We start from the raw sequence: 22,618 nt of genomic DNA, 5'->3' as shown, positions 1-22,618 counted from the left end.
CTTACTATGGTAATAGGGCTGTAGCTGAGGAGCCTGCAGGAGCAGTATCAGGGAAGAAAGAGACTGCATAGTCTTTTGTGTTTTATAATTTGGACATTAGACAAAGACTGGGCTATTAATATCACATACATTTTGATATAAATATAAGGATGTTAATTAAATTAAATTTATTTTATTTTATTTATTTTTTATTTTTTTTCTTAACCGGCGCCCTCGTCGCCGTCGTCGTCCGCCAGGGGGAGGGGGCTGTCAGGGGCCAGCGGGCTCCCGGCCGCGGCGCTCTCTGGGCCCCGAGCCGCCGGGCTCCGCACCCCTCCGCGCCGCGCCCCCTCAGCCTAAATTTAGAAGTTAGTAAATTTATCCACCTCCATTCTAAAGAAAGGAAATCAACTTATTATTATGTATATTTTTTAAAGTATTTGTTTGGCTGCACCTGGTCTTAGTTGCAGCATGCGGGAATTACAGACTTCGTTGTGGCATGCAAGTTCTTTAGTTATGGCGTGTGAGCTCTTCGCTGCAGCATGTGGGATCTAGCTCCCTGGCTAGGGATTGAACCCAGGTCCCTGCATTGGGAGTATGCAGTCTTAGCCCCTGGACCAGCAGGAAAGTCCCTCATCACATATTGTTAAAATCCCAATTGCAGGCATCAAATGTCTGGGTTTGGGATTAAGATACTGTTATGAATCACACTCAGGATTCTAATTTATTCTGATATTATTGTTGTTGTTTAGTCACTAGGTCTTGTCTGACTCTTATGCAACCTCATGATGTATAGCCCACCAGGCTCCTCTGTCCATGGGGTTTTCCAGGCAAGATTATGCAGTGGGTTGCCATTTCCTTCTCCAGGAGATCTTTGTGACCCAGGCATCAAACCCGCATCTACTGCATTGGCAGGCAGGTTATTTACCACTGAGTCACCAATGATGCCCATTCTGATACTAGCCTTGGTAAAATATGTGCCAAGAACCTCAAACTATTCAATTTCATTTTAAATTATGCCTTGCTTGGGGAAAACTGTAGGAGCTCCAACTAATTAAAATTGAAATATGACTGCATAAAGGTGTGAGATGATCATGTTCCCAAGAGTTAACATTTACTGAAAACTAATTATGGACTAGGCAAGTGCACTGGGTGCTGAATATCTCATTTAATCCTTTCACCAGTTCTGCTAAGGAGACACTATTATTGTGCCTATTTTACAGATGAAGGAAACCGAAACTCACAGTATTTGCCCAAGGTCAAATCGCAAGAATGAGGCCAAGTCAGGATTTAAACACAGGACTATTTGACTCTAGAGACTGAACTCAGACTACTCACTGTTCTGTTCAGAAAGGAAGTAAGCTAGGATCTGATTTATAAGAAAAAAGAATGGACTTCTATGCAGTTTTAGACACATTTTTAGACAGTTTGCATTTTAGTCTCCCATTTCACATTCCACACAGTTTTAGAAACTTCCCATTTTATAGAAGAAGAGATCAGGGCATTTTGACAGTAAGTGGAAAAGGCCAGGATTTGTATCCAGATTACAGTCTAAAGGCCATGTTCTTTCAAACAAAATATGCTGTCTTGTCAAATATAAATTATATAAAATAAATATAAGGATTAAATGTACTTATTTAACACCTGAAATTTGTAAATCTTCTCTATTTCTGATTATTAGAACTGAGGATATGGTAAGAAAGAGAGGTGGCCCTGGGCAAGTCTCAGGACACAGTGAAAGGCTGATAGAAGGAATAAGCCGCAGAAGAGGGGAGGATCAGGAAGACAGGACAAAAGTCAGCAGTTGTGGTCCCAGGAAATCAAGAGTGAGACTGTTCTAAGAAGGTTTAATAAGGAAATGCCAAATTCTATTGAAAAGTCAGTTGAGATAAAGACTGATAAATGTCTATAGGAATTAGCTTTGAGGTATTGGGGGACCTCAGTAAAAGTGGACTGGTGCATTGTGAACAGAAATATATGAGAGTCTGTTCTGAAGTGAGCAGGAGGGGGAAAAAATGGAGAATATTCTAGAATCAGATAGATGTGGATTTGAATTTTGCTTCAATCTGTGCAGTCTTCTTACGCTCTGTTTCCTCAACTGCAAAAAAGAAACAAAAAGGCCTTCTTAACAGAGTTGTTGAGATGAAATGACATGGCAAATGTGTGTCAGGATAGGTTTTTGGAATATTAACCAATGTTTTACCTGGTCCTTGCATTATTTGGTCCTTTCAAAATAATGAAAATAAGCCCATAAGTCAGATGGGCTATTGGACATTCATTCTTTCGGGAATGATTCACCTAGGAAAAAGCAGAGGAAAAAGAAGTGCTATAGAGTCTCAAAATCTACTCCCCAGAGAGAACTCAACACAAAAAGAAGAATAGATTTTTTAAAATACCTGATGTTGAGTGAAGGGAATCAGAATTTGCCACGCAAAAATATGCTATTTGGTATAAAGATTATTTTAAGCTGAAAACATTTGAAATTTAACAGATGCAGAAAAATAGATTTCTCAAAGCCTCGTTATGTGACTTGAGGCAACAATATTTTGGAAATAAGGCTGCCATAAATTACTCTTCAGGGCAGATCTATTCCTGGAAGGGAAAACGAGAATAAAATCTACCCCAAATTCCTTCTCCAGGGCAATTTTATGGCCCTGAAGGAGACAGGAAGACCACTCATACCTATATAAATGTAATAAACATTATTATGACTTTCTTATATCCTGTTTATCCTCCTAAAACCCCCAACTCTAAAAATTTTTCCAAAAAGTCATTTATCTTGTTATAAGTCCCTTTCCCCACCCCAACATTTACTTACCTGGATGGTGTCTAAGCTCCCAATTCTAACTACTCCTCTGAGTTACTCATACTGAATTTTCCTGCATGTATGTGCACTGCATGTGAAAAATAAACTTTTTTCTTCCATTATCTGTCTTCATGAGTTTGATTTGCATGACCCCAATAACTGAACAGAAGGATAGGGGAAAAGGTTTTTTCTTCCCCTATATGAGTAAGCTAAGATTTCTTGACCTCAGCCCAAATAAAGACTGTCTGGGCTGGCAAAAGGGAGGAGAAGCATGACATGTTCAGGCACAGTAGGCCTCTAGAGAGGGAAACTTTGTCCATGTACATGCTTGTCTCAGAAACATATTGTTTTGGCCCATTGTGGAATAGGAACAGTAGGGCATTTCTTGTTTGCTCAAGAGTGACACAGACATGTGACCCTAAGGGCTTTCAGACTCAAAGGAATCCTGCAGATGGGAGAACACCATGGTGCTTGGGGGCCACTGAAGACCACATGGACTGTGCCAATATCTCAAAGATGCTGGTATGAATGGATGACAACCAAGGACCACGTATATCCCCCAAGGGAACCAATCAAGACACCCTAGAACTTAGGAACAATTTGGGTAAAGCATGAGGAAACCAAAACTGAAACTTGCCATCCCAGATGACAAGGGCTCAGTAGAAATTAAATTGAATTATAGAAAACTAAGGCAATTCATGGGTTTCCCAGGTGGTACAGTGGTAAAGAATCTGTCTGCCAATACAGAAAACACAGGAGATGCATGTTCAGTCCCTGCATCAGGAAGATCTCTTAGAGTAGGAAATGGTAATCTACTCCAGTATTCTTGCCTGGAGAACCCCAGGGACAGAGGAGCCTGGAGGGCTACAGTCCACAGGGTTGCAAAGAGCTGGACACAACTGAGTGACTGAGCATGCATGCAGTACACACACAAGGCTATCCTACAACTACTTCTTGTTCAAGATTCAGTTCAGTTCAGTTGAGTTCAGTCGCTCAGTCATATCAGGTATTTGTGGGGCTCATCCAGGATGTCTTACAATTCTGGGGTAAACCATATCTGCTTGAAGACTGAGTATTAACCCTAGAGTAGGAATAGAACTGAGCCATCCTGAGACAAAAACCATGATCTGGTTGGAAATTTGATGTAGAGGTGGTGTCACCTCTCAGAAGTGTCTGTTGATTTCAGAAGTACCACTGGACAGTGATGAGACCAAGCGTGAAAGAATCCTACGGAATGATTAAATTCCCTAGACAGACATAGGGTGATAAATAAAAGAGGGTGTTGGAGTGTGTGTTTATGATTAAATTTTCTAAATCAGCGATGAGGTCCTTGTTATGGATTATGTGGCCTCCCAAAATACATATATGCTGAAGTCCTAAACCCCCAGTACCTCAAAATGTGACATTATTTGGAAATAGGGTCATTGCAGACACAATTAGTTAAGATGAGGTCATACTGGATTATTTCAAATCCCTAATCCAATGTCACTGGTTTCTTTGCAAGAAGACAGCCATAAGAAAATGAAGAGACATATAGGAAGAATGTTATTTGCTGGCAGAGGCAGACATTAGTGTTATATAGTTCTATATCAAGGAATGCCAAGGACTGTTGGTGAAACCAGAAGCTAAGAGATATGCAAGGAGTAAATTCTGCCCTAGAACCTTCATGAGAGCATGGTCCTGGTGACATCTTGAACTTCCAGTCTCCAAAACTGTGAGAGAATAAATGTCTATTGTTTTAAGCCCCCCAGTTTATGGTTATTTGCTGCAGCAGCCCTAGGAAACTATCACAGTTATTATAGTTCCCTTCATCCAGGATGTCCTGAACCTCTTTTTAGGTAAGGAATAGCAATTTCAATGGCACTAACTCCAGATGCCAGAGCAGATAGGCACTCAAAACACTTTCAAAACTGGTGTATCTCTTAATCTGCTATAAAACTGGTGGCTTGGATATGTATGAGAAACCAAGTTTTGGAGGATGAAGCTAGTCTCTATAGCACTGTCCAGCTCCTGGCTGGAATTATTTAGGACCTTAATATTTCTGCTAAGAGTTTAGGAAAGTGCAAACATTTCTCTCCCCACCCCCTGCTACTGCTACTTTGTGGTAAAAATAGACAATTCCTAAATTCACAAAGATAATCTATTTAAGCAGAAGCTATGAGTCATCAGCCCTGACTTCACTCAACCAGTACCAGTCTGCTTACCCCTGGACATCTTGGTATGTAAGAGAAACAACTCTTTATTAAGCCAGTGATATTCAAGCTTTCGGTTATTGATAGCCATTGCTAACTATAATGTCAATAACAATGTAGAACACAGGAAAAAGAAAGGAGTCAATTTTTGTCTTTTGAATTTTATTTTTTTTAATTTTTTTAATATAATTTTTAAAAGAATAGGAATAGGAGTAGGTACATATTTTATATTTATCCCACTTGAAATATATACAAGATAAATAGAAATCTTACATGGGGGCTTGTATGTCACTGGTATCTTAGGCTGCTAAGGAATTAAAATAACTGCTCAGAGTTCCAGTAACATAGCTTACTAAATCCTCCAACAGGAACAGTTTTTTAAAAAAGGGAAAGTGGTTGCTCAAGATAGACCTACCAGGTCTACTTTCAAACTCCATGTTATTAAATGCTGCTGCTAAGTCGCTTCAGCCGTGTCCGACTCTGTGCAACCCCATAGACTGCAGCCCACCAGGCTCCCCCATCCCTGGGATTCTCCAGGCAAGAACACTGGAGTGGGTTGCCATGTCCTTCTCCAATGTATGAAAGTGAAAAGTGAAAGTGAAGTCACTCAGTCGTGTCTGACTCTTAGCGACCCCATGGACCGCAGCCTACCAGCAGGCTCCTCCGTCCATGGGATTTTCCAGGCAAGAGTACTGGAGTGGGGTGCCATTGCCTTCTCCGTATCAAGTCTTACTACCACTCAGAATAGTACTCGTGGTCGTTATCTGAAAATTCACTTCTATCTATACTTCTTAGTAGAAATCACCATTCTTTCTCTTCCCAGACTTGAAGACTTGAGGTTGTCCTTCACTTTTCCATCTTTTTTGTCTCAGGATAGATCCATTATTTCTTGCCTTTTCTTCTATTTCTCTTTCCTTCTCCCTCACTCTCCCCTCCTTCTTAGTCCACTTGCCTCCCTCTCTCTCCCCATTTCCTTCTTGAGGACTTCCATTATTGGGACTGTTCACATTTTTAGTACATTAACTCTCCCCCCTAAATGGAACTTCAGTTCCAGCAAAGCTGATCTGTGGAGGGAGGTGTTCAGATAGACTCTCTCACACAAAACAACTAAAACTGCCAGATACTATTTTAAAACAAACAAAACTTCTTAAAACCATTAAAGAGATGACAAGATAATAAGGAATCACTGGGCCAAAGTCAATGTGGAATCTCAGAAACAGAAAGGGAGCACAGAAATCTCTTCTGTTTGAGGGTGTATGACAGATCCAGCGAACATGAGCTGCAATTTTCACAGCCCCCTGGGGTCTGGAGTAAAGAAAAAAGCCAGGGTCATGCAATGTGGGTATTGGTATTAGTAGGGCTGCCATTACCAAGTACCACAGATTGGGTGGCTTGAACAACAGAAAGGTATTTTCTTCATAGTTTTGGAGTCTAGAAGTCCAAGATCAAGGCGTCCACAGGTTTAGTTTACCTCTGAGGCTCTCTCCTTGGCTTACAGATGGCTACATTTTCTCTGTGTCTTCTCTTGGTCTTTCACCTGTGCATGCACACCCCTGGTGTCTTCTTTTGTGTCCACATTTCCTCTTAATGAAGACACCAGTCAGGGAATTCCCTGGAAGTCCACTGGTTAGGACTCAGTGCTTTGACTGACAGGGCCTGGGTTCAGGCCCTGGTCGGGAAAATGGCATCCTGCATGTCACGCAGCATGGGCAAGGGTAAGATGGTAAATTGTTTTGTGTATTAAAAAAGAAAAAAGAAAAACACCAGTCAGAATGTATTACAACCACCCTAAGGACCTAGTTTTAACTAACCATCTCTTTCAAGTCCCTGTCTCCAAATACAGTCACATTCTAAGGTGCTATATATTAGACCTTCACATGCAAATCTTAGAGTGATACAATTTAGCTCATAAAAAAGAGTACAGTATAAAACACACCCCATGCATTTGACCCCTCTGATGACAGAGAACCAGAAGTAAATAACCCTTCCACCTTCTGTCACCATGGAGATGCATGGAAGGTTGCCTCAATGATGCATAATGGGGGGTGAGGGCTCTCTCTGAGAAGCTGTAGCCCAAGGCCTGCTCTCACTAGTTGATTAGCAACCCTGTTTCATTGGTTCAGAAAGTCTTATGAGCTTAATTCACATTGGTCCTGCTGTGGTAGTGCTGACCTAAAGCAAACAAACTGCCAGGTATTTCTCCAGCAAAGATGGATTTATTCAGGATCAGCAAAGACCTGCAATTGTGGGCCTACAAATGTGATGAGCCATGTGCAAGTTCCCACACAGCAAGGGAAGGAAAAGCTTTTACAGAGAGGAAAAGGAAGCTGGGGAGGGTGGGGGGGCTAGAGTAATTGAAGAGCCCATGGCTTCTCATTGGTTGAGTCCTCACCAGGAAAGAAGTTCTTCTTCCTGTTGGAATCTGCTATGGCATGGGGCATGAGTACTCCCCCTTTTATTTCCAGACTCTTACTTAACTGAGATTTCTATTTATTAATTTTTAAATAGTAGTGCCTCTAAACGGTTGACAGGATCAAAATAAATCTCTAGAGAAATGTAACTTCAATCTTAAATTTTGAAGAATTCTTAAGTCATTTTGCAAAAAATAAGCACCTCAGGGTAAAAAATAAATAAATAAATTAAGCAAAGTGCTGCACTCAATATATATGCCAGCAAATTTGGAAAACTCAGCAGTGGCCACAGGACTGGAAAAGGTCAGTTTTCACTCCAATCCCAAAGAAAGGCAATGCCAAAGAATGCTCAAACTACTGCACAAATGCACTCATCTCACATGTTAGTAAAGTAACGCTCAAAATTCTCCAAGTCAGGCTTCAGCAATATATGAACCATGAACTTCCTGATGTTAAAACTGGTTTTAGAAAAGGCAGAGGAACCAGAGATCAAATTGCCAACATCTGCTGGATCATCAAAAAAGCAAGAGAGTTCCAGAAAAACATCTACTTCTGCTTTATTGACTATGCCAAAACCTTTGACTGTGTGGATCACAATAAAGTGTGGAAAATTCTGAAAGAGATGGGAATACCAGACCACCTGACCTGCCTCTTGAGAAATCTGCATGCAGGTCAGGAAGCGACAGTTAGAAATGGACATGGAACAACAGACTGGTTCCAAATAGGAAAAGGAGTGTGTCAAAGCTGTATATTGCCATTCTGCTTATTTAACTTCTATGCAGAGTACATCATGAGAAATGCTGGGCTGGATGAAGCACAAGCTGGAATTAAGATTGCTGGAAGAACTATCAATAGCGTCAGATATGCAGATGACACCACCCTTATGGCAGAAAGTGAAGAAGAACTAAAGAGTCTCTTGATGAAAGTGAAAGAGGAGAGAGAAAAAGTTGGCTTAAAGCTCAACATTCAAAAAATGAAGATCATGGCATCCAGTCCCATCACTTCATGGGAAATAGATGGGGAAACAGAGGAAACAGTGGCTGACTTTATTTTTGGGGGGGCTCCAAAATCACTGCGGATGGTGACTGCAGCCATGAAATTAAAAGATGCTTGCTCCTTGGAAGAAAAGTTATACCAACCTAGACAGCATATTAAAAAGCAGAGACATTACTTTGCCAACAAAGGTCCGTCTAGTTTAAGCTATGGTTTTTCCAGTAGTCATGTATGTATGTTAGAGTTGGACTACAAAGAAAGCTGAGTGCCGAAGAATTGATGCTTTTGAACTGTGGTGTTGGAGAAGACTCTTCAGAGTCCCTTGGACTGCAAGGAGATCCAACCTGTCCATCCTAAAGGAGATCAGTCCTGGGTGTTCATTGGAAAGACTGATTTTGAAGTTGAAACTCCAATACTTTGGCCACCTGATGTGAAGAGCTGACTCATTGGAAAAGTCCCTGATGCTGGGAAAGATTGAAGGAAGGTGGAGAAGCGGACGAAAGAGGATGAGATGGTTGGATGGCATCACTGACTCAATGGACAGGAGTATGGGTAAACTCTGGGAGTTGGTGATGGACTGGGAGGCCTGGAGTGCTGCAGTCCATGGGGTCGCAAAGAGTCGGACATGACTGAGTGACTGAGCTGAACTGAACTGAAGCACACACAGAGAGATCCAGGTATCATGTATGAGAAGCAGGATAAATAACAGTGAACCAACTTGCAAAGTCTTCAGATACTGAATTTACCAGACAAGGATTAAAAATAACTGTGACTATCAAAAGGAATAAAATGAAAGTTTGAAAGCACCTGCAAGTAACAAGAAAATGTTTAAATATCAGATTTGAAATACAAATAGAACTTATAGAAATAAAAAATACAATAATTTGATTTTTTCCAGTTATTTCATACAAGTTTTAAACAAACAGAAAATCTGAAAGAATACCTGTACACTACTACCTAGATTCAATAATTATTAACACTTTATCATAGCTATGTTACATATTTTTAAATTTGCTGAACCATTTAAAAGTAAATTGCAGACATCATAATAGTTTACCCCTAAATATGTTAGAATGTACCTCTGTGAAATAAAAACTTTTTCATAACTACAATGTCATTATCTTATTTAAGAAAATTAATAATTGCCTAATGTCATCTCATATTGAGTCCATATTAAAATTTCCAGTTTGCAAAAAATGTCTTTTATAGCTGCTTTCTTTTTTGTTATTTTATAACTAGCATCCAATGAAGGCATTGATTGTGGTGGTTTCCTTTTCATTCCCTTTTCATCTAGAACAATCCTCTTGCCTTCTCCCTCCCCCACTACCTGCCTGCCCCCACCTATGACACTGATTCTTTTGAAGAGACTAGCATGGTGAATGCTTACATTCTGGATCTACCTGAGTGCTTCTTTATAGAATTCTTTAACTTATTTTTTGATTTGTCTTTTATTTTGGAAATTAAGCCTGGAAGTTTAAGTTTTGCCAAGAATATGTCACAGGTGATGCTTGTTTATTTCTTAACATATCATGTTAGGAACTTCCCTAGCAGTTCAGTGGTTAAGACTCTGTACTTCCACTGCCAGGGGCATGGGTTCCATCCCTAGTCGGGGAACCAAGGTCTCACATGCTATGCAGTCAAAAGAAAAACGAATACAATATATTGTTCTGTCTCATTCTTAGTAATATTAATTAACTTTAATGATTTGGTTGAGGGGATGATTGCCAGGCATCTTCCCCAAAATGAAATTTTAAAAATATCTGGACAGTTTATCAATTTCTTATAAAGTTAAACATACATTCACTATATGACCCAGCATTTCTACACCCAAGTATTTCCCAAGAGAAGTGAAAACTTATGTTCACACAAAAACTTCTACACGAGTTGGTAGTAGCTTTATTCATAATAGCAACTGGAAACAACCCAAATACCCTTCAACTAATGAGTGAACAAATAATTGTAGTACATGCTTACAACTGAATCCTATTTAGCAGTAAAAAGGAATGAAATACTGATATAGACAACATATGGGTGACTCTTTTAAAATTTTATTTATTTATTTATTTTTGGCTGCATTGGGTCTTTACTGCTGCACGCGAGGTTTCTCTAGCTGCAGCCAGCGGGGGCAACTCTTCATTTTGATGTGCAGGCTTCTCATTGCAGTGGCTTCTTTTGTTGCGAAGCACGGGCTCTAGAGTGCAGGCTTAGTAGTTATGGCACACGGGGTTAGTTCTTCTGTGGCATATGGGATCTTCTTGGATCAGGGATCGAAGGATCAAATCCATGTTCTCTGCATTGGCAGGTGGATTCTTAACCACTGGACCACCAGGGAAGTTCTGCATGAATCTTAAATGCGTTATGCTAAGTGCAAGATGTCAGACTCAAAAGGCTCCACCGTGTATATTCTATTTACATAACATTCTGGAAATATTAAAAAAGTAGGAACAGAAAACTCTAACCCTAAACCAAGTACCAGTCTTTAAATATCATATTGAGAGACAGAAGTTTCCAATGACCAACATACTCACACATTGTTTTCCTGGTATGAAGGAATGTAGAAAGGTAAAGTATCATTGGGAAGGATTCTGCTACTGCTGCTGCTAAGTCGCTTCAGTCATGTCCAACTCTGTGCGACCCCACGGACGGCAGCCCACCAGGCTCCGCCGTCCCTGGGATTCTCCAGGCAAGAACACTGGAGTGGGTTGCCCTTTCCTTCTCCAATGCATGAAAGTGAAAAGTGAAAGTGAAGTCACTCAGTCGTGTCCGACTCTTCAAGACCCCATGGACTGCAGCCTACCAGGCTCCTCCGTCCATGGGATTTTCCAGGCAAGAGTATTGGAGTGTGTTGCCATTGCCTTCTCCGGGGAAGGATTCTAGGTAAAGGTAAAATCAGAACCAAGGAGTACAGGGGTAATTCATCAGGCTCAGAGTGAAGCTTTATGAATGGAGCAGATTTTGACAATTGCCTAATTAACACCCATTCCCCTCCTTCTTCCTAAAAGGACCAGACTTCAGGGAGGTATCCACCTTCCTCCACAAAGCCATATGCTTTACTAAAAACCAGTTATGTATCACACATTCTTTGGCAGGGACAGTTTTAGGAACAGAATTGTGACTCAATTCAGACCGATGAAATCTGAAGGAAAGTCTCTCAAGGGACTTCTAGGAAATATTTCCTTTCTCAATTAAAAAAAAAAAGAGAAAAATGCAGAAGAGATGAGCTGGCTCTTCTTCCTCTGGATGTTACTGTATCTGGATGTGATGTTTGCAAACAGGCGGATTCTCAACCAATGGACCACCAGAGAAGTCCAGACATTTCTAGTTATAGTATAGTCAAATTTATCACTTTTTGCCTTCGTAGTTTATGATTTTATGTTTTAATAATTTTTTCACTTCCTTGATAAAAACCTGCTGATCCACAGCTTTAGGGCATTCTGTATATGCAGGTCAGGAAGCAATAGTTAGAACTGGACATGGAACAACAGACTGGTTCCAAATAGGAAAAGGAGTATGTCAAGGCTGTATATTGTCACCCTGCTTATATGCAGAGTACATCATGAGAAACGCTGGGCTGGAAGAAGCACAAGCTGGAATCAAGATTGCTGGGAGAAATATCAATAACCTCAGATATGCAGATGACAGCACCCTTATGGCAGAAAGTAAAGAGGAACTAAAAAGCCTCTTGATGAAAGTGAAAGAGGAGAGTGAAAAAGTTGGCTTAAAGCTCAACATTCAGAAAACAAAGATCATGGCATCTGGTCCCATCACTTCATGGGAAACAGATGTGGAAACAGTGTCAGACTTTATTTTTTTGGGCTCCAAAATCACTGCAGATGGTGACTGCAGCCATGAAATTAAAAGACGCTTACTCCCTGGAAGGAAAGTTATGACCAACCTAGATAGCATATTCAAAAGCAGAGACATTACTTTGTCAACAAAGGTCTGTCTAGTCAAGGCTATGGTTTTTCCTGTGGTCATGTATGGATGTGAGAGTTGGACTGTGAAGAAAGCTGAGCACCAAAGAATTGATACTTTTGAACTGTGGTGTTGGAGAAGACTCTTGAGAGTCCCTTGGACTGCAAGGAAATCCAACCAGTCCATCCTAAAGGAGATCAGTCCTGGGTGTTCATTGGAAGGACTGATGCTAAAGCTGAAACTCCAGTACTTTGGCCACCTCATGCGAAGAGTTGACTCACTGGAAAAGACTCATGCTGGGAGGGATTGGGGGCAGGAGGAGAAGGGGACGACAGAGGATGAGATGGCTGGATGGCATCACCGACTTGATGGACATGAGTTGAGTAAACTCTGGGAGTTGGTGATGGACAGGGAGGCCTGGCGTGCTGTGATTCATGGGGTTGCAGAGTTGGACACAACTGAGTGACTGAACTGAACTGAACTGAATCACCCTCTGGCTTATATGAATGGTGCCCCCTGGAGCACTAAGTACATGGCACTCCCTTCTTAAGTTTTGCAAGGCAGTCTGACTTAAAGTCTTTAGGAGAAGCCCCTATAAATATGCTATCATGAAAGTTACAAAGTTTTGCTCTTCTTACTTAAATCTTAATGAATCTATAATCTATTTTTGTCTCTAAGGTTAGGATCTAGTTGTATTTAGGTTCCAGGGTTATTGACTGGTTAGTCCATCCTTTCCTCACTAATCACCATGACCTCACCACTGTCATGGTGTCCATCTACCTTTGTGTTTGTGTATGGACTCCCTGTTCTGTATTCTGTCTATCCCCCACCCATACCATACAGTCTTAGTTACTGTACCTTATGCCTTAATATCTTGTAGGCAAAACTTCCACCTGTTCTACTTAAAAAGTGTCTTGTTTATTATTGATTTTTTGGTTTCGAATTTTCAGATCACCTTAGTAAAATGTTGGAGAAATTCTGTGGGATTTTGATTGGAATTACATTGAATTTATCAATTATTGTACAGAAAATTACCATCTTTATAACATTGGGTCTTCCTACACACAAATATAGTAGATTTCTTCATTTATTGCCTATCAATAAAGTTTATCATTTTCTTTACAAGACCTTTTGCATTTTTGTTAAATCTATACGTAAATATATTTTATATTTTTAGTCACTATCATGAATGGGATATTTTTAAAATTACAGTTCCAAACTATTTGCTGTTCATCTTTAGGAATACAGTTTTAAAATATGCATTTTGGTTTTATATCCAGAGATATCCTTGAGCTTTTCTGTTGATTTCAAAATTTGTTAGTTTGCTTATATTTTCTGTGGAAATAGTCATATAGTATACAATAACAATTTTTTCTTCTTTAAAAATTTTTAAATATATTCTTTCTTGTCTTACTACTATGGCTAGGACTTCTCATATATCTCTGAATAGAAATAGTGTTAGAGTGCATACTTATCTTGTTTTTGACTTTAAATGTTTTATTATTAGTTAGAAAACTGTTTACTCTGTGCTTTTAGTAAATATTCTTCATTAAGTTAAGGAAGCTTTTTTTCTACCTAGAGCATTAAGGATGTTTTTGGTTTTGTTTTGTGGAAGGATATTGATTTACATCAATGTTTTTTCTGTCTGATCAAATGGATCAAATGGTTTCTTATATTTAATTTATTCTACTATCAAAATTACATTGAAAAAATTTTGTTATAAAATTATACCTGCATTCCTGAATAAATCTAGTTAAAAAGTAATGCATATATGTGTGTGTCTTATTGGATTTCTAAATTTTGGTTTAGTATAGCATTTTTATCTTGATTAACCATGAGTGAGGCTGAGTTTTCATTTACTGCTTTGTTTTCAGAAGGAGTTATTTGTCCCTATTGTTCCTTTTCTGGAATAATCTGCATTAGTTTAGGACCACCTGTTTCTTTTCTTCTACTTTTTTTTTTTCTATTTCTTTTTTCTTTCTCTCTTTTTGGTAGAAATCACCTGTAAAGTCATCTGGGTCTGGTTGTTTATTTGTGTAGTTAAGTCAATTTTGTTAATTGTCATAAGTCTACTCATAGTTGAGTCAATTTTGGTAAATTATATTTTTCCAGGAAACTGCCATCTATTTCCTAATTCATAGGCATAATGTTGTTCATAATATTCTCTTATTTTAAAAGTCACTGCTCTATCTGTTATATCCCTTTTTTTCTTAATCTAATTTGTAAAAGGATTTCGATTTTACTTGTTATTTCAGAGAACTAGCTTTTGTATTTTGTTTTCTATCTTATTGATTTCTGCATTTTCCCCTTTAAATCTCCCTGGGTTAATTCTGTTGTTCCTTTATTAACCTCTTGATTATTGAGGTCCTCATTTTCTAACCTTCTCTAATATAACCATTTAAGGTTGCAAACTTGTTCTTTAGGTACTCTTAAAACTGCATTTCACAAATTCTGATATGTATTTTCTCGACAATTAAGTTTTAAATATTTTTCACTTTCTATTTGTGCCCATCAACCTGCCTTTGGTTCTCCAGACCCACCCACTGTCTTCTCTCTCCACTCTACTCTCTGCCCCACAGGCTGTTGTGTCCTCTCTCTTCCAGTTGAGTCTCTCAGAGCTATCTGAGATGCTGCCCCCAGGGCTGCAGTCCTCATTTTGTCCCAAATAAAACTTAACTCACAACTCTCAAGTTGTACATCTTATTTTAGTCGACATTCTCATCAACTAGATTCAACTTTACATACTCTCTAACACTTGGTATAGTAAGTCATTTAATGATTCTGATAAGTGTGGCATGGTATTTTACTGCAATTTTAATTTGTATTTGCCACAGGGAGGCCTGGCGTGCCATAGTTCATGGGGTCGCAAAGAGTCAGACACGACTTGAGCGACTGGACTGAACTGAATGACTAATAGGGTTTCCTTGGTGGCTCATACTGTAAAGAATCTGCCTGCGATGCAGGAGATGTGGATTCAATCCCTGGGTGCCTGGATTCAATCCCTGGGTCCAGGAAATCCCCTGGAGAAGGAAATGGCAACCCACTCCAGTATTCTTGCCTGGGAAGTCCCATAGACAGAGGAGGCTGGCAGGCTATAGTCCATGGCGTCGCAAAGAGTCGAACACGAATGAAGCAACTTAGCACTTAGCACGCATGCTGTCTTCCAGTTGGGTTCTGCTAGTAGAGATTGCTGGCAAGAAATGGTAGAGGAGGAGGAGAGTGAGGTTAGGGTATTTATTTTCCTGGTCTTATAGTGGTATACTTACTGCTGCTGCTGTTGCTAAGTTGCTTCAGTTGTGTCCAACTCTGTGCAACCCCATAGACAGCAATCCACCAGGCTCCCCTGTCCCTGGGATTCTCCAGGCAAGAACACTGGAGTGGGTTGCCATTTCCTCTCCAATGCATGAAAGTGAAAAGGGAAAGTGAAGTCGCTCAGTCATGTCCGATTCCCTGCGATCCCATGGACTGCAGAACGCCAGGCTTCCCTGTCCCTCACCATCTACACGAGCTTGTTCAAACTCATGTCCATTGAGTCGGTGATGCCATCCAACCATCTCATCTTCTGTCATCCCCTTCTCCTCCCGCCTTCAATATTGCCCAGCATCAAGGTCTTTTCCAGTGAGTCAGTTCTTTGAATCAGGTGGCCAAACTATTGGAGCTTCAGCTTCAGCATCAGTCTTTCCAATGAATATTCAGGACTGATTTCCTTTAAGATTCACTGGTTGGATCTCCTTGTAGTTCAAGGGACTCTCAAGAGTCTTCTCCAACACCACAGTTAAAAATCATCAATTTTTGGTGCTCAGCTTTCTATTATGGTCCAACTCTCACATCCATACATGACTACTGGAAAATCCATAGCTTTGACTCTGAGGACCTTTGTCAGCAAGGTAATGTCTCTGCTTTTTAAAATGCTGTCTAGGTTGGTCATAGCTTTTCTTCCAAGGAGCAAGCGTCTTTTAATTTCAAGACTGCAGTCCTCATCTGCAGTGATTCTGGAGCTCAAGAAAATAGTCTGTCACTGTTTTCACTGTTTTATCATGTATTTGCCATGAAGTGATGGGACACGATGCCATGATCTTCATTTTTTGAATGTTGAGCTTTAAGCCAGCTTTTTCACTCTCCTCTTTCACTTTCAAGAGGCTCTTTAGTTCTTCTTTTCTTTCTGCCATAAGGGTTGTGTCATCTGCATATCTGACGCTATTGATAGTTCTCCTGGCAATCTTGATTCTAGCTGTGCTTCATCCATCATGGCATTTCCCATGATGTACTCTACATATAAGTTAAATAAGAAGGGTGACAATATGCAGCCTTGACATACTCCTTTCCCAATTTGGAACCAGTCAGCTCTTCCATGTCCAGTTCTAACTGTTGCTTCTTGACCTGCATACAGATTTCTCAGGAGGCAGGTCAGGTGGTCTGGTATTCCCATCTCTTCCAGAATTTCCCACAGTTTGCTGTGATTCACAGAGTCAAAGGCTTTGGTGTAGTCAATAAAGCAGAAGTAGATGTTTTTCTGGAATTCTCTCGATTTTTCGATGATCCAACAGATGTTGGCAATTTGATCTTTGGTTCCTCTGCCTTTTCTAAATCCAGCTTTAACATCTGGAAGTTCTCAGTTCACGTACTGTTGAAGCCTCACCTGGAGAATTTTAAGCATTGCTTTGCTAGCATGTGAGATGAGTGCAGTTGTGTGGTAGTTTGAACATTCTTTGGCATTGCCTTTCTTTGGGACTAGAATGAAAACAGACCTTTTCCAGTCCTGTGGCCACTTTGAGTTTTCCAAATTTGCTGGCATACTGAGTGCAGCACTTCTACAGCATCATCTTTTAGGACTCGAAATAGCTCAACTGGAATTCCATCCCCTCCACTAGCTTTGTTCGTAGTGATGCTTCCTAAGGCCCACTTGACTTTGCATTCTAGGATGTCTGGCTGTAGGTGAGTGATCACACCATCATGGTTATCTATTCATTAAGATCTTTTTTGTATAGTCCTTCCATGTATTCTTGCCACCTCTTCTTAATATCTTCTTCTGTTAGGTCCATACCATTTCTGTCCTTTATCAAGCCCATCTTTGCATGAAATGTTCCCTTGGTATCTCTAATTTTCTTGAAGAGATCACTAGTTTTTTCCATTCTATTGTTTCCCTCTATTTCTTTGCATTGATCACTGAGGAAGGCTTTCGTATCTCTCCTTGCTATTCTTTGGAACTCTGCATTCAGATGGGTATAACTTTCCTTTTCTCCTTTGCCTTTCACTTCTCTTCTTTTCTCAGCTATTTGGAAGGCCTCCTCAGACAGCCATTTTGCCTTTTTGTATTTCTTTTTCTTGGGGATGGTCTTGATCACTGCCTTCTGTGCCATGTCAGGAACCTCCGTCCATAGTTCTTTAGGCACTTTGTCTTTATGATCTAATCCCTTGAATCTATTTGTCACTTCCACTGTATAATCGTAAAGGCTTTGATTTAGGTCATACCTGAATGGTCTGGGGTTTTCCCTACTTTCTTCAATTCAATTGTCTTGAATTTGGCAATAAAGAGTTCATGATCTGAGCCACAGTCAGCTCCCAGTCTTGTTTTTGCCGACTGTATAGAGTTGTGCCATCTTCAGCTGCAAAGAATATAATCAATCTGATTTCAGTATTGACCATCTGGTGCGTCCATGTGTAGAGTCGTCTCTTGTGTTGGAAGGGAGTGTTTGCTATGACCAGTGTATTCTCTTGGCAAAACTCTGTTAGCCTTTTCCCTGCTTCATTTTGTTCTCCAAGGCCAAACTTGCCTGATTCTCCAGGTTATCTCCTGACTTCCTATTTTTGTATTCCAGTCCTCCCCTATGATGAAAAGGACATCTTTTTTTTGGTGTGTTCTAGAAAGTCTTGTAGATCATAGAACCATTGAACTTCAGTCTGTTTGGCATTAGTGGTTGGGGCATAGAGTTGCATTACTGTGATATTGAATGGTTTGCCTTGGAAATGAACAGAGATCATTCTGTCATTTTTGAGATTGCACCCAAGTACTGCATTTCGGACTCTTTTGTTGACTATGAGGGCTACTCCATTTCTTCTAAGGATGAAGAAGATAATAGATATAAGATATATCTGTTTCTTGCTCTGGTTTTTCCTCTCCTTTTTTTGCACCTTTGTGTGAACGTGAACCAGTTTTCCAAATCCATGACTGGTTCCTGGGCTTCCTCAACCCACCTAGAAACTGTAGCAACCTGGGTCATTTAACTGACAACACTCTTGATTAGGAGTACAGGCCAATCATATAACCCTATGGTTACTTTGATTTGATTTGGTTGTTTTTAAAATAATAGATATGAGTCATCTGAATTAAATTCGCCCATTCCGGTCCATTTAGTTCACTGATTCCTAGAATGTTGATATTCACTCTTGCCATCTTCTGTTTGACTACTTCCAATTTACCTTGATTCACGGACCTAACATTCCAGGTTCCTATGAAATATTGGCATCAGATATTTACAGCATTGGACTTTACTTTCATCAGCAGTCATATCTACACCTGGGCATTGTTTTCACTTTGGCTCCATCTCTTCATTCTTTCTGGAGTTATTTCTCCACTTTTCTCCAGTAGCATATTGGGCACCTACTGACCTGGGGAGTTTATCTTTCAGTGTCATATCTTTTTGCCTTTTCATACTGATGTTTAAGTTTGGGATAGTTGCTCTTTGTCATCCAAAACTTTAATTTTCCATTATTCAATGTACAATATTTTTGCAATTTAAGTTCCTGAGCATAATCCATGTTTTTTCAAGAATGTATTTTCCATGATCTGGGGGACATATTTAAGTATATTTTCTTGTGATTCTAAAGAACTTCCATATTCTTTAAAAATCCAAAAAAACTGTCAAGGTTTTGTTATTAATTTCCTGTCTCCTTTCTTTTAGCTTATTTTTTTAATTTCTACAAAATCTTTTCTAGAGTCGTGGATATCACAGTCTTTACCACTTTTTCATAAGATTTATTTAAAAATGACATCATGATATCTGAACCCTAAGACTTTGGAAATAAAACCTACAGATCTCATTGTTAGCCTCTGCATTTAATGAAGATACAGAAATAATTGCACATAGTTTTTGTAGTCAGTGGTGTTAGACTAACTTATGTGGAACCTGATTTTGCATGGTGGCTTCAGAGACACAGACTTTAGGATTAAGGCCTCTAGGAAGGAAGAGGTTACACTGTTTCTTGCTCTGGTTTTTCCTCTCTTTTTTTGCACCTTTGTGTGAACGTGAACCAGTTTTCCAAATCCATGACTGGTTCCTGGGCTTCCTCAACCCACCTAGAAACTGTAGCAACCTGGGTCATTTAACTGACAATACTCTTGATTAGGAGTACAGGCCAATCATATAACCCTATGGTTACTTTGATTTGACTTGGTTGTTTTTAAAATTCATCTCAATAGTGCATTTATAGACTTTTAGGATGGCTCAATTCTCCAGATGACTTATCCTCTTTTATTGGGCCATTTTTCTGTGTAGATGCAAAATATGTAGTTGGAGGTAGTTTAAGAGCCTAAATTGAGTCTCTTTAACTTTATTTTCAAGGTAAGGGATCATCAGATTTAAGCGTACTCCTATAATTGTTTTTAAACATACTTTAAGCCATATAATTAACATAATAATATTACCTTTGCTTAAAAATAAAGGATGCAGAGTACATCATGAGAAATGCCAGGCTGATGAAGCACAAGCTGGAATCAAGACTGTCAAGAGAAATATCAATGATCTCAGATATGCAGATTAAGGCAGAAAGTGAAGAGGAACTGAAGAGTCTCTTGATGAATGTGAAAGGGGAGAGTGAAAAAGCTGGCTTGAAACTCAACATTCAAAAAATGAAGATCATGGCTTCTGGCCCCATCACTTCATGGCAAATAGATGGCGAAACAATGGAAACAGTGAGACTTTATTTTCTTCAGCTCCAAAATCACTGCAGATGGTGACTGCGGCCATGAAATTAAAAGACGCTTGCTCTTTGGAAGAAAAGCTATGACCAAGCGAGACAGCATTTTAAAAAGCAGAGACATTACTTTGCTGACGAAGGTCTGTAGAGTCAAAGCTATGGTTTTTCCAGTAGTCTTGTATGGATGTGAGTGCTGAACCATAAAGAAAGCTGAGTGCCGAAGAATTGATGGTTTTAATCTGTGGTGTTGGAGAAGATTCTTCAGAGTCCCTTGGACTGCGAAGAGATCAAACCAGTGACTCCTAAAGGAAATTAATCCTGAATATTCATTGGAAGGACTGATGCTGAATCTGAAGCTCCAATACTTTGGCCACCTTATTCAAAGAATGGACTCATTAGAAGAGACCCTGATGCTGGGCAAGATTGAAGGCGGGAGGAGAAGGGGACGACAGTGGATGGGACGGTTAGATGGCATCATCGACTCAATGGATATGAGTTTGAGCAAGGTCGGGTAGGTGGTGAGGGACAAGGAAGCCTGGCCTGCTGCAGTCCATAGGGTCGAAAAGAGTCAGACATGACTGAGTGAACAGTAACGAGAAAGGATTAATAAAGACCCTCAAAGTCCCCTTTCACCATGCCCTCCATTCCTCCTCTCTAGAGGTAACTATTATCATTTTGACCTTTCCAGTGACTTCTCTATACATTTCTTTTCTATTCTGCACATTCTATTCTATTCTTTTCTACACATATACACACTTGTTTCCCTTGCATGAGGAAACTGAGACCTTGAAGGGAGACCTGTTGCAAATTTATTGAAGGAAAGCGGACTGGACAATCGTTTACTAAAACCTACAATGTGTCAGGCTCTGCGCCCAGAACTTTATTTGCACTAATGGTCCTGGTATTTTACTTCTGCTGGATGGACTGCCGCACTAATCAGTTTGGAAGTTGCGAAGCAGGTGCAAAAGTCGCTTCGGTGCAGTGATATAGGATATGTATTTTGATGCCAGTTGCAGGAAACCTAGCAGAGGGCTCCAGAGTTGCAAAAACAACAAAACACACTGTCATCCGAAGTTGGGTCTGTTAAAAAAAAAAAAAGCTTGTGAAGCTGAAACGCGAGACGTCTACTACTTACCAAGACCTTCGGAAACTTATCTATGAGATTAGTCTTGGAGCTCAAAGAAGGCACCAGAGGTCGCAAAGGATGCGGTGGCAGGCAGCAACAGAGCAGCCAACCGGGAGAGCCGAGCGCTCCCACCGTCTGCAAGTGCGCCTGCGCTGATCGCAGCGGGGAGGCGGGGCGGGGGCGGAGCTTGGGGTGGTCAATGAGCCTGCGCAAGCCGTGAGGCGAGTTGGGGGAGGGCGTTCCGTGTGTGTCTGTGTTGTTGTTCGGCGGCAGCGGCGGCGGCGGTAAGATGGCTGCCCACGGGGGCTCCGCGGCGTCGTCGGCGCTGAAGGGGTTAATTCAGCAGTTCACCGCCATCACCGGTAAGAGACGCGGTTACCGGAAGGTGGAGAGTGGGGTCTGGAGCGGGCGGCCGGTGTGCCCTGGGCTTCTCTTTACCTGCATGCATTCTTCCCTCGGGCTTTACCCACAGCTCCCGTCCTCCCTCCTGAGGAAGAAGCGACGACGGCGTCGGGTCTCCGGGTTCAGGCGGGAGACACCCCCCATCCCCGTGCACCCCGTACCTTCATTCTCGGTCTTCTCGCAGTGTGGAGGGAGATCTCCCCACCCCCTTTCAGCCTATACTCAGGGAATGGGCCGAGCCTATCCGCCCCCGCCGGCCCGGGGACCTGGGGGCGGGAGAGGTGGGGGGCCGCACCCGGGCCACCGCCCTCCTCCTTCATCATCATCTCCTCTTCTCTGTGCAGCCTTGGGGTGCAGCGCATCCCCTTACCTCTTTTTCCCTTTTTTCCACGGCCAGGTCATTCTTCACCCGTCCCTGGCCTGCCCTTCCCCTTTCTGGGCCCCTCGGAGCCATCGCTGTGGCCCTGGCGTGTTCGGGCCCTCCCGCCTTAACGGCGAGGCTGGAGGGTTCGGCAGCGCCTTTACCGATCTCGGGGGATAGGCCGCCAGAAAGCCGGAGGTGCTGAGGAGTACCCTCCAGACTGAGGTTTTAAGAAAAGAATGAGGGGGAACCCCCCCAACCTTAATTGGAAAGACCTGAAGGAATCCTTGGTGGCGTTTCCCACCTCCCCATAATAAAATAATAAAGACTGAAACGATGGCGCCCAGGCCTCCTTGCTGATAAAATAGGAATGACGGCAAAAACTTCTGTGAGACAAAATCGGTTTTTGGATGTCACTATCCCCTAAATCCTCGGTTTTTCTTTTCGTTTGGACCCCTGCGAAGGGCACACGCAGATCCTCTTACTGCCTGGAGGAAAGGCCCTAAGCCATTCTAT

At 41.1% G+C, this 22,618-nt stretch overlaps 1 protein-coding gene and 1 long non-coding RNA gene across 2 annotated transcripts in view; one reads left to right on the top strand and one right to left on the bottom strand.

The window, feature by feature from the left end:
- Window positions 1-850: 850 nt before the first annotated feature.
- LOC113889895 lies at window positions 851-21,478 on the bottom strand. Its single transcript, XR_003510370.1, has 3 exons — window positions 21,349-21,478; window positions 2,183-2,277; window positions 851-2,077 (listed from the first exon to the last, which is right to left on the bottom strand). It is a non-coding gene; the product is annotated as an uncharacterized LOC113889895 (long non-coding RNA).
- An 87-nt stretch (window positions 21,479-21,565) lies between these two features.
- UBXN7 (UBX domain protein 7) overlaps window positions 21,566-22,618 on the top strand; it is a 60,074-nt gene continuing 59,021 nt past the window's right edge. Inside the window, exon 1 of the mRNA XM_027537271.1 lies at window positions 21,566-21,701. Coding sequence (XP_027393072.1) covers window positions 21,629-21,701 — 73 coding nt within the window. The 5' untranslated portion in view covers window positions 21,566-21,628. The remainder of the gene's footprint in view (window positions 21,702-22,618) is intronic.

This window comes from Bos indicus x Bos taurus, chromosome 1, assembly GCF_003369695.1.
Source record: "Bos indicus x Bos taurus breed Angus x Brahman F1 hybrid chromosome 1, Bos_hybrid_MaternalHap_v2.0, whole genome shotgun sequence".
In the NCBI taxonomy this organism is placed as follows: Eukaryota; Metazoa; Chordata; class Mammalia; order Artiodactyla; family Bovidae; genus Bos; species Bos indicus x Bos taurus.
Note: the sequence above shows the minus strand (reverse complement) of the source record. Positions and strands in the feature narration are given on the sequence as shown.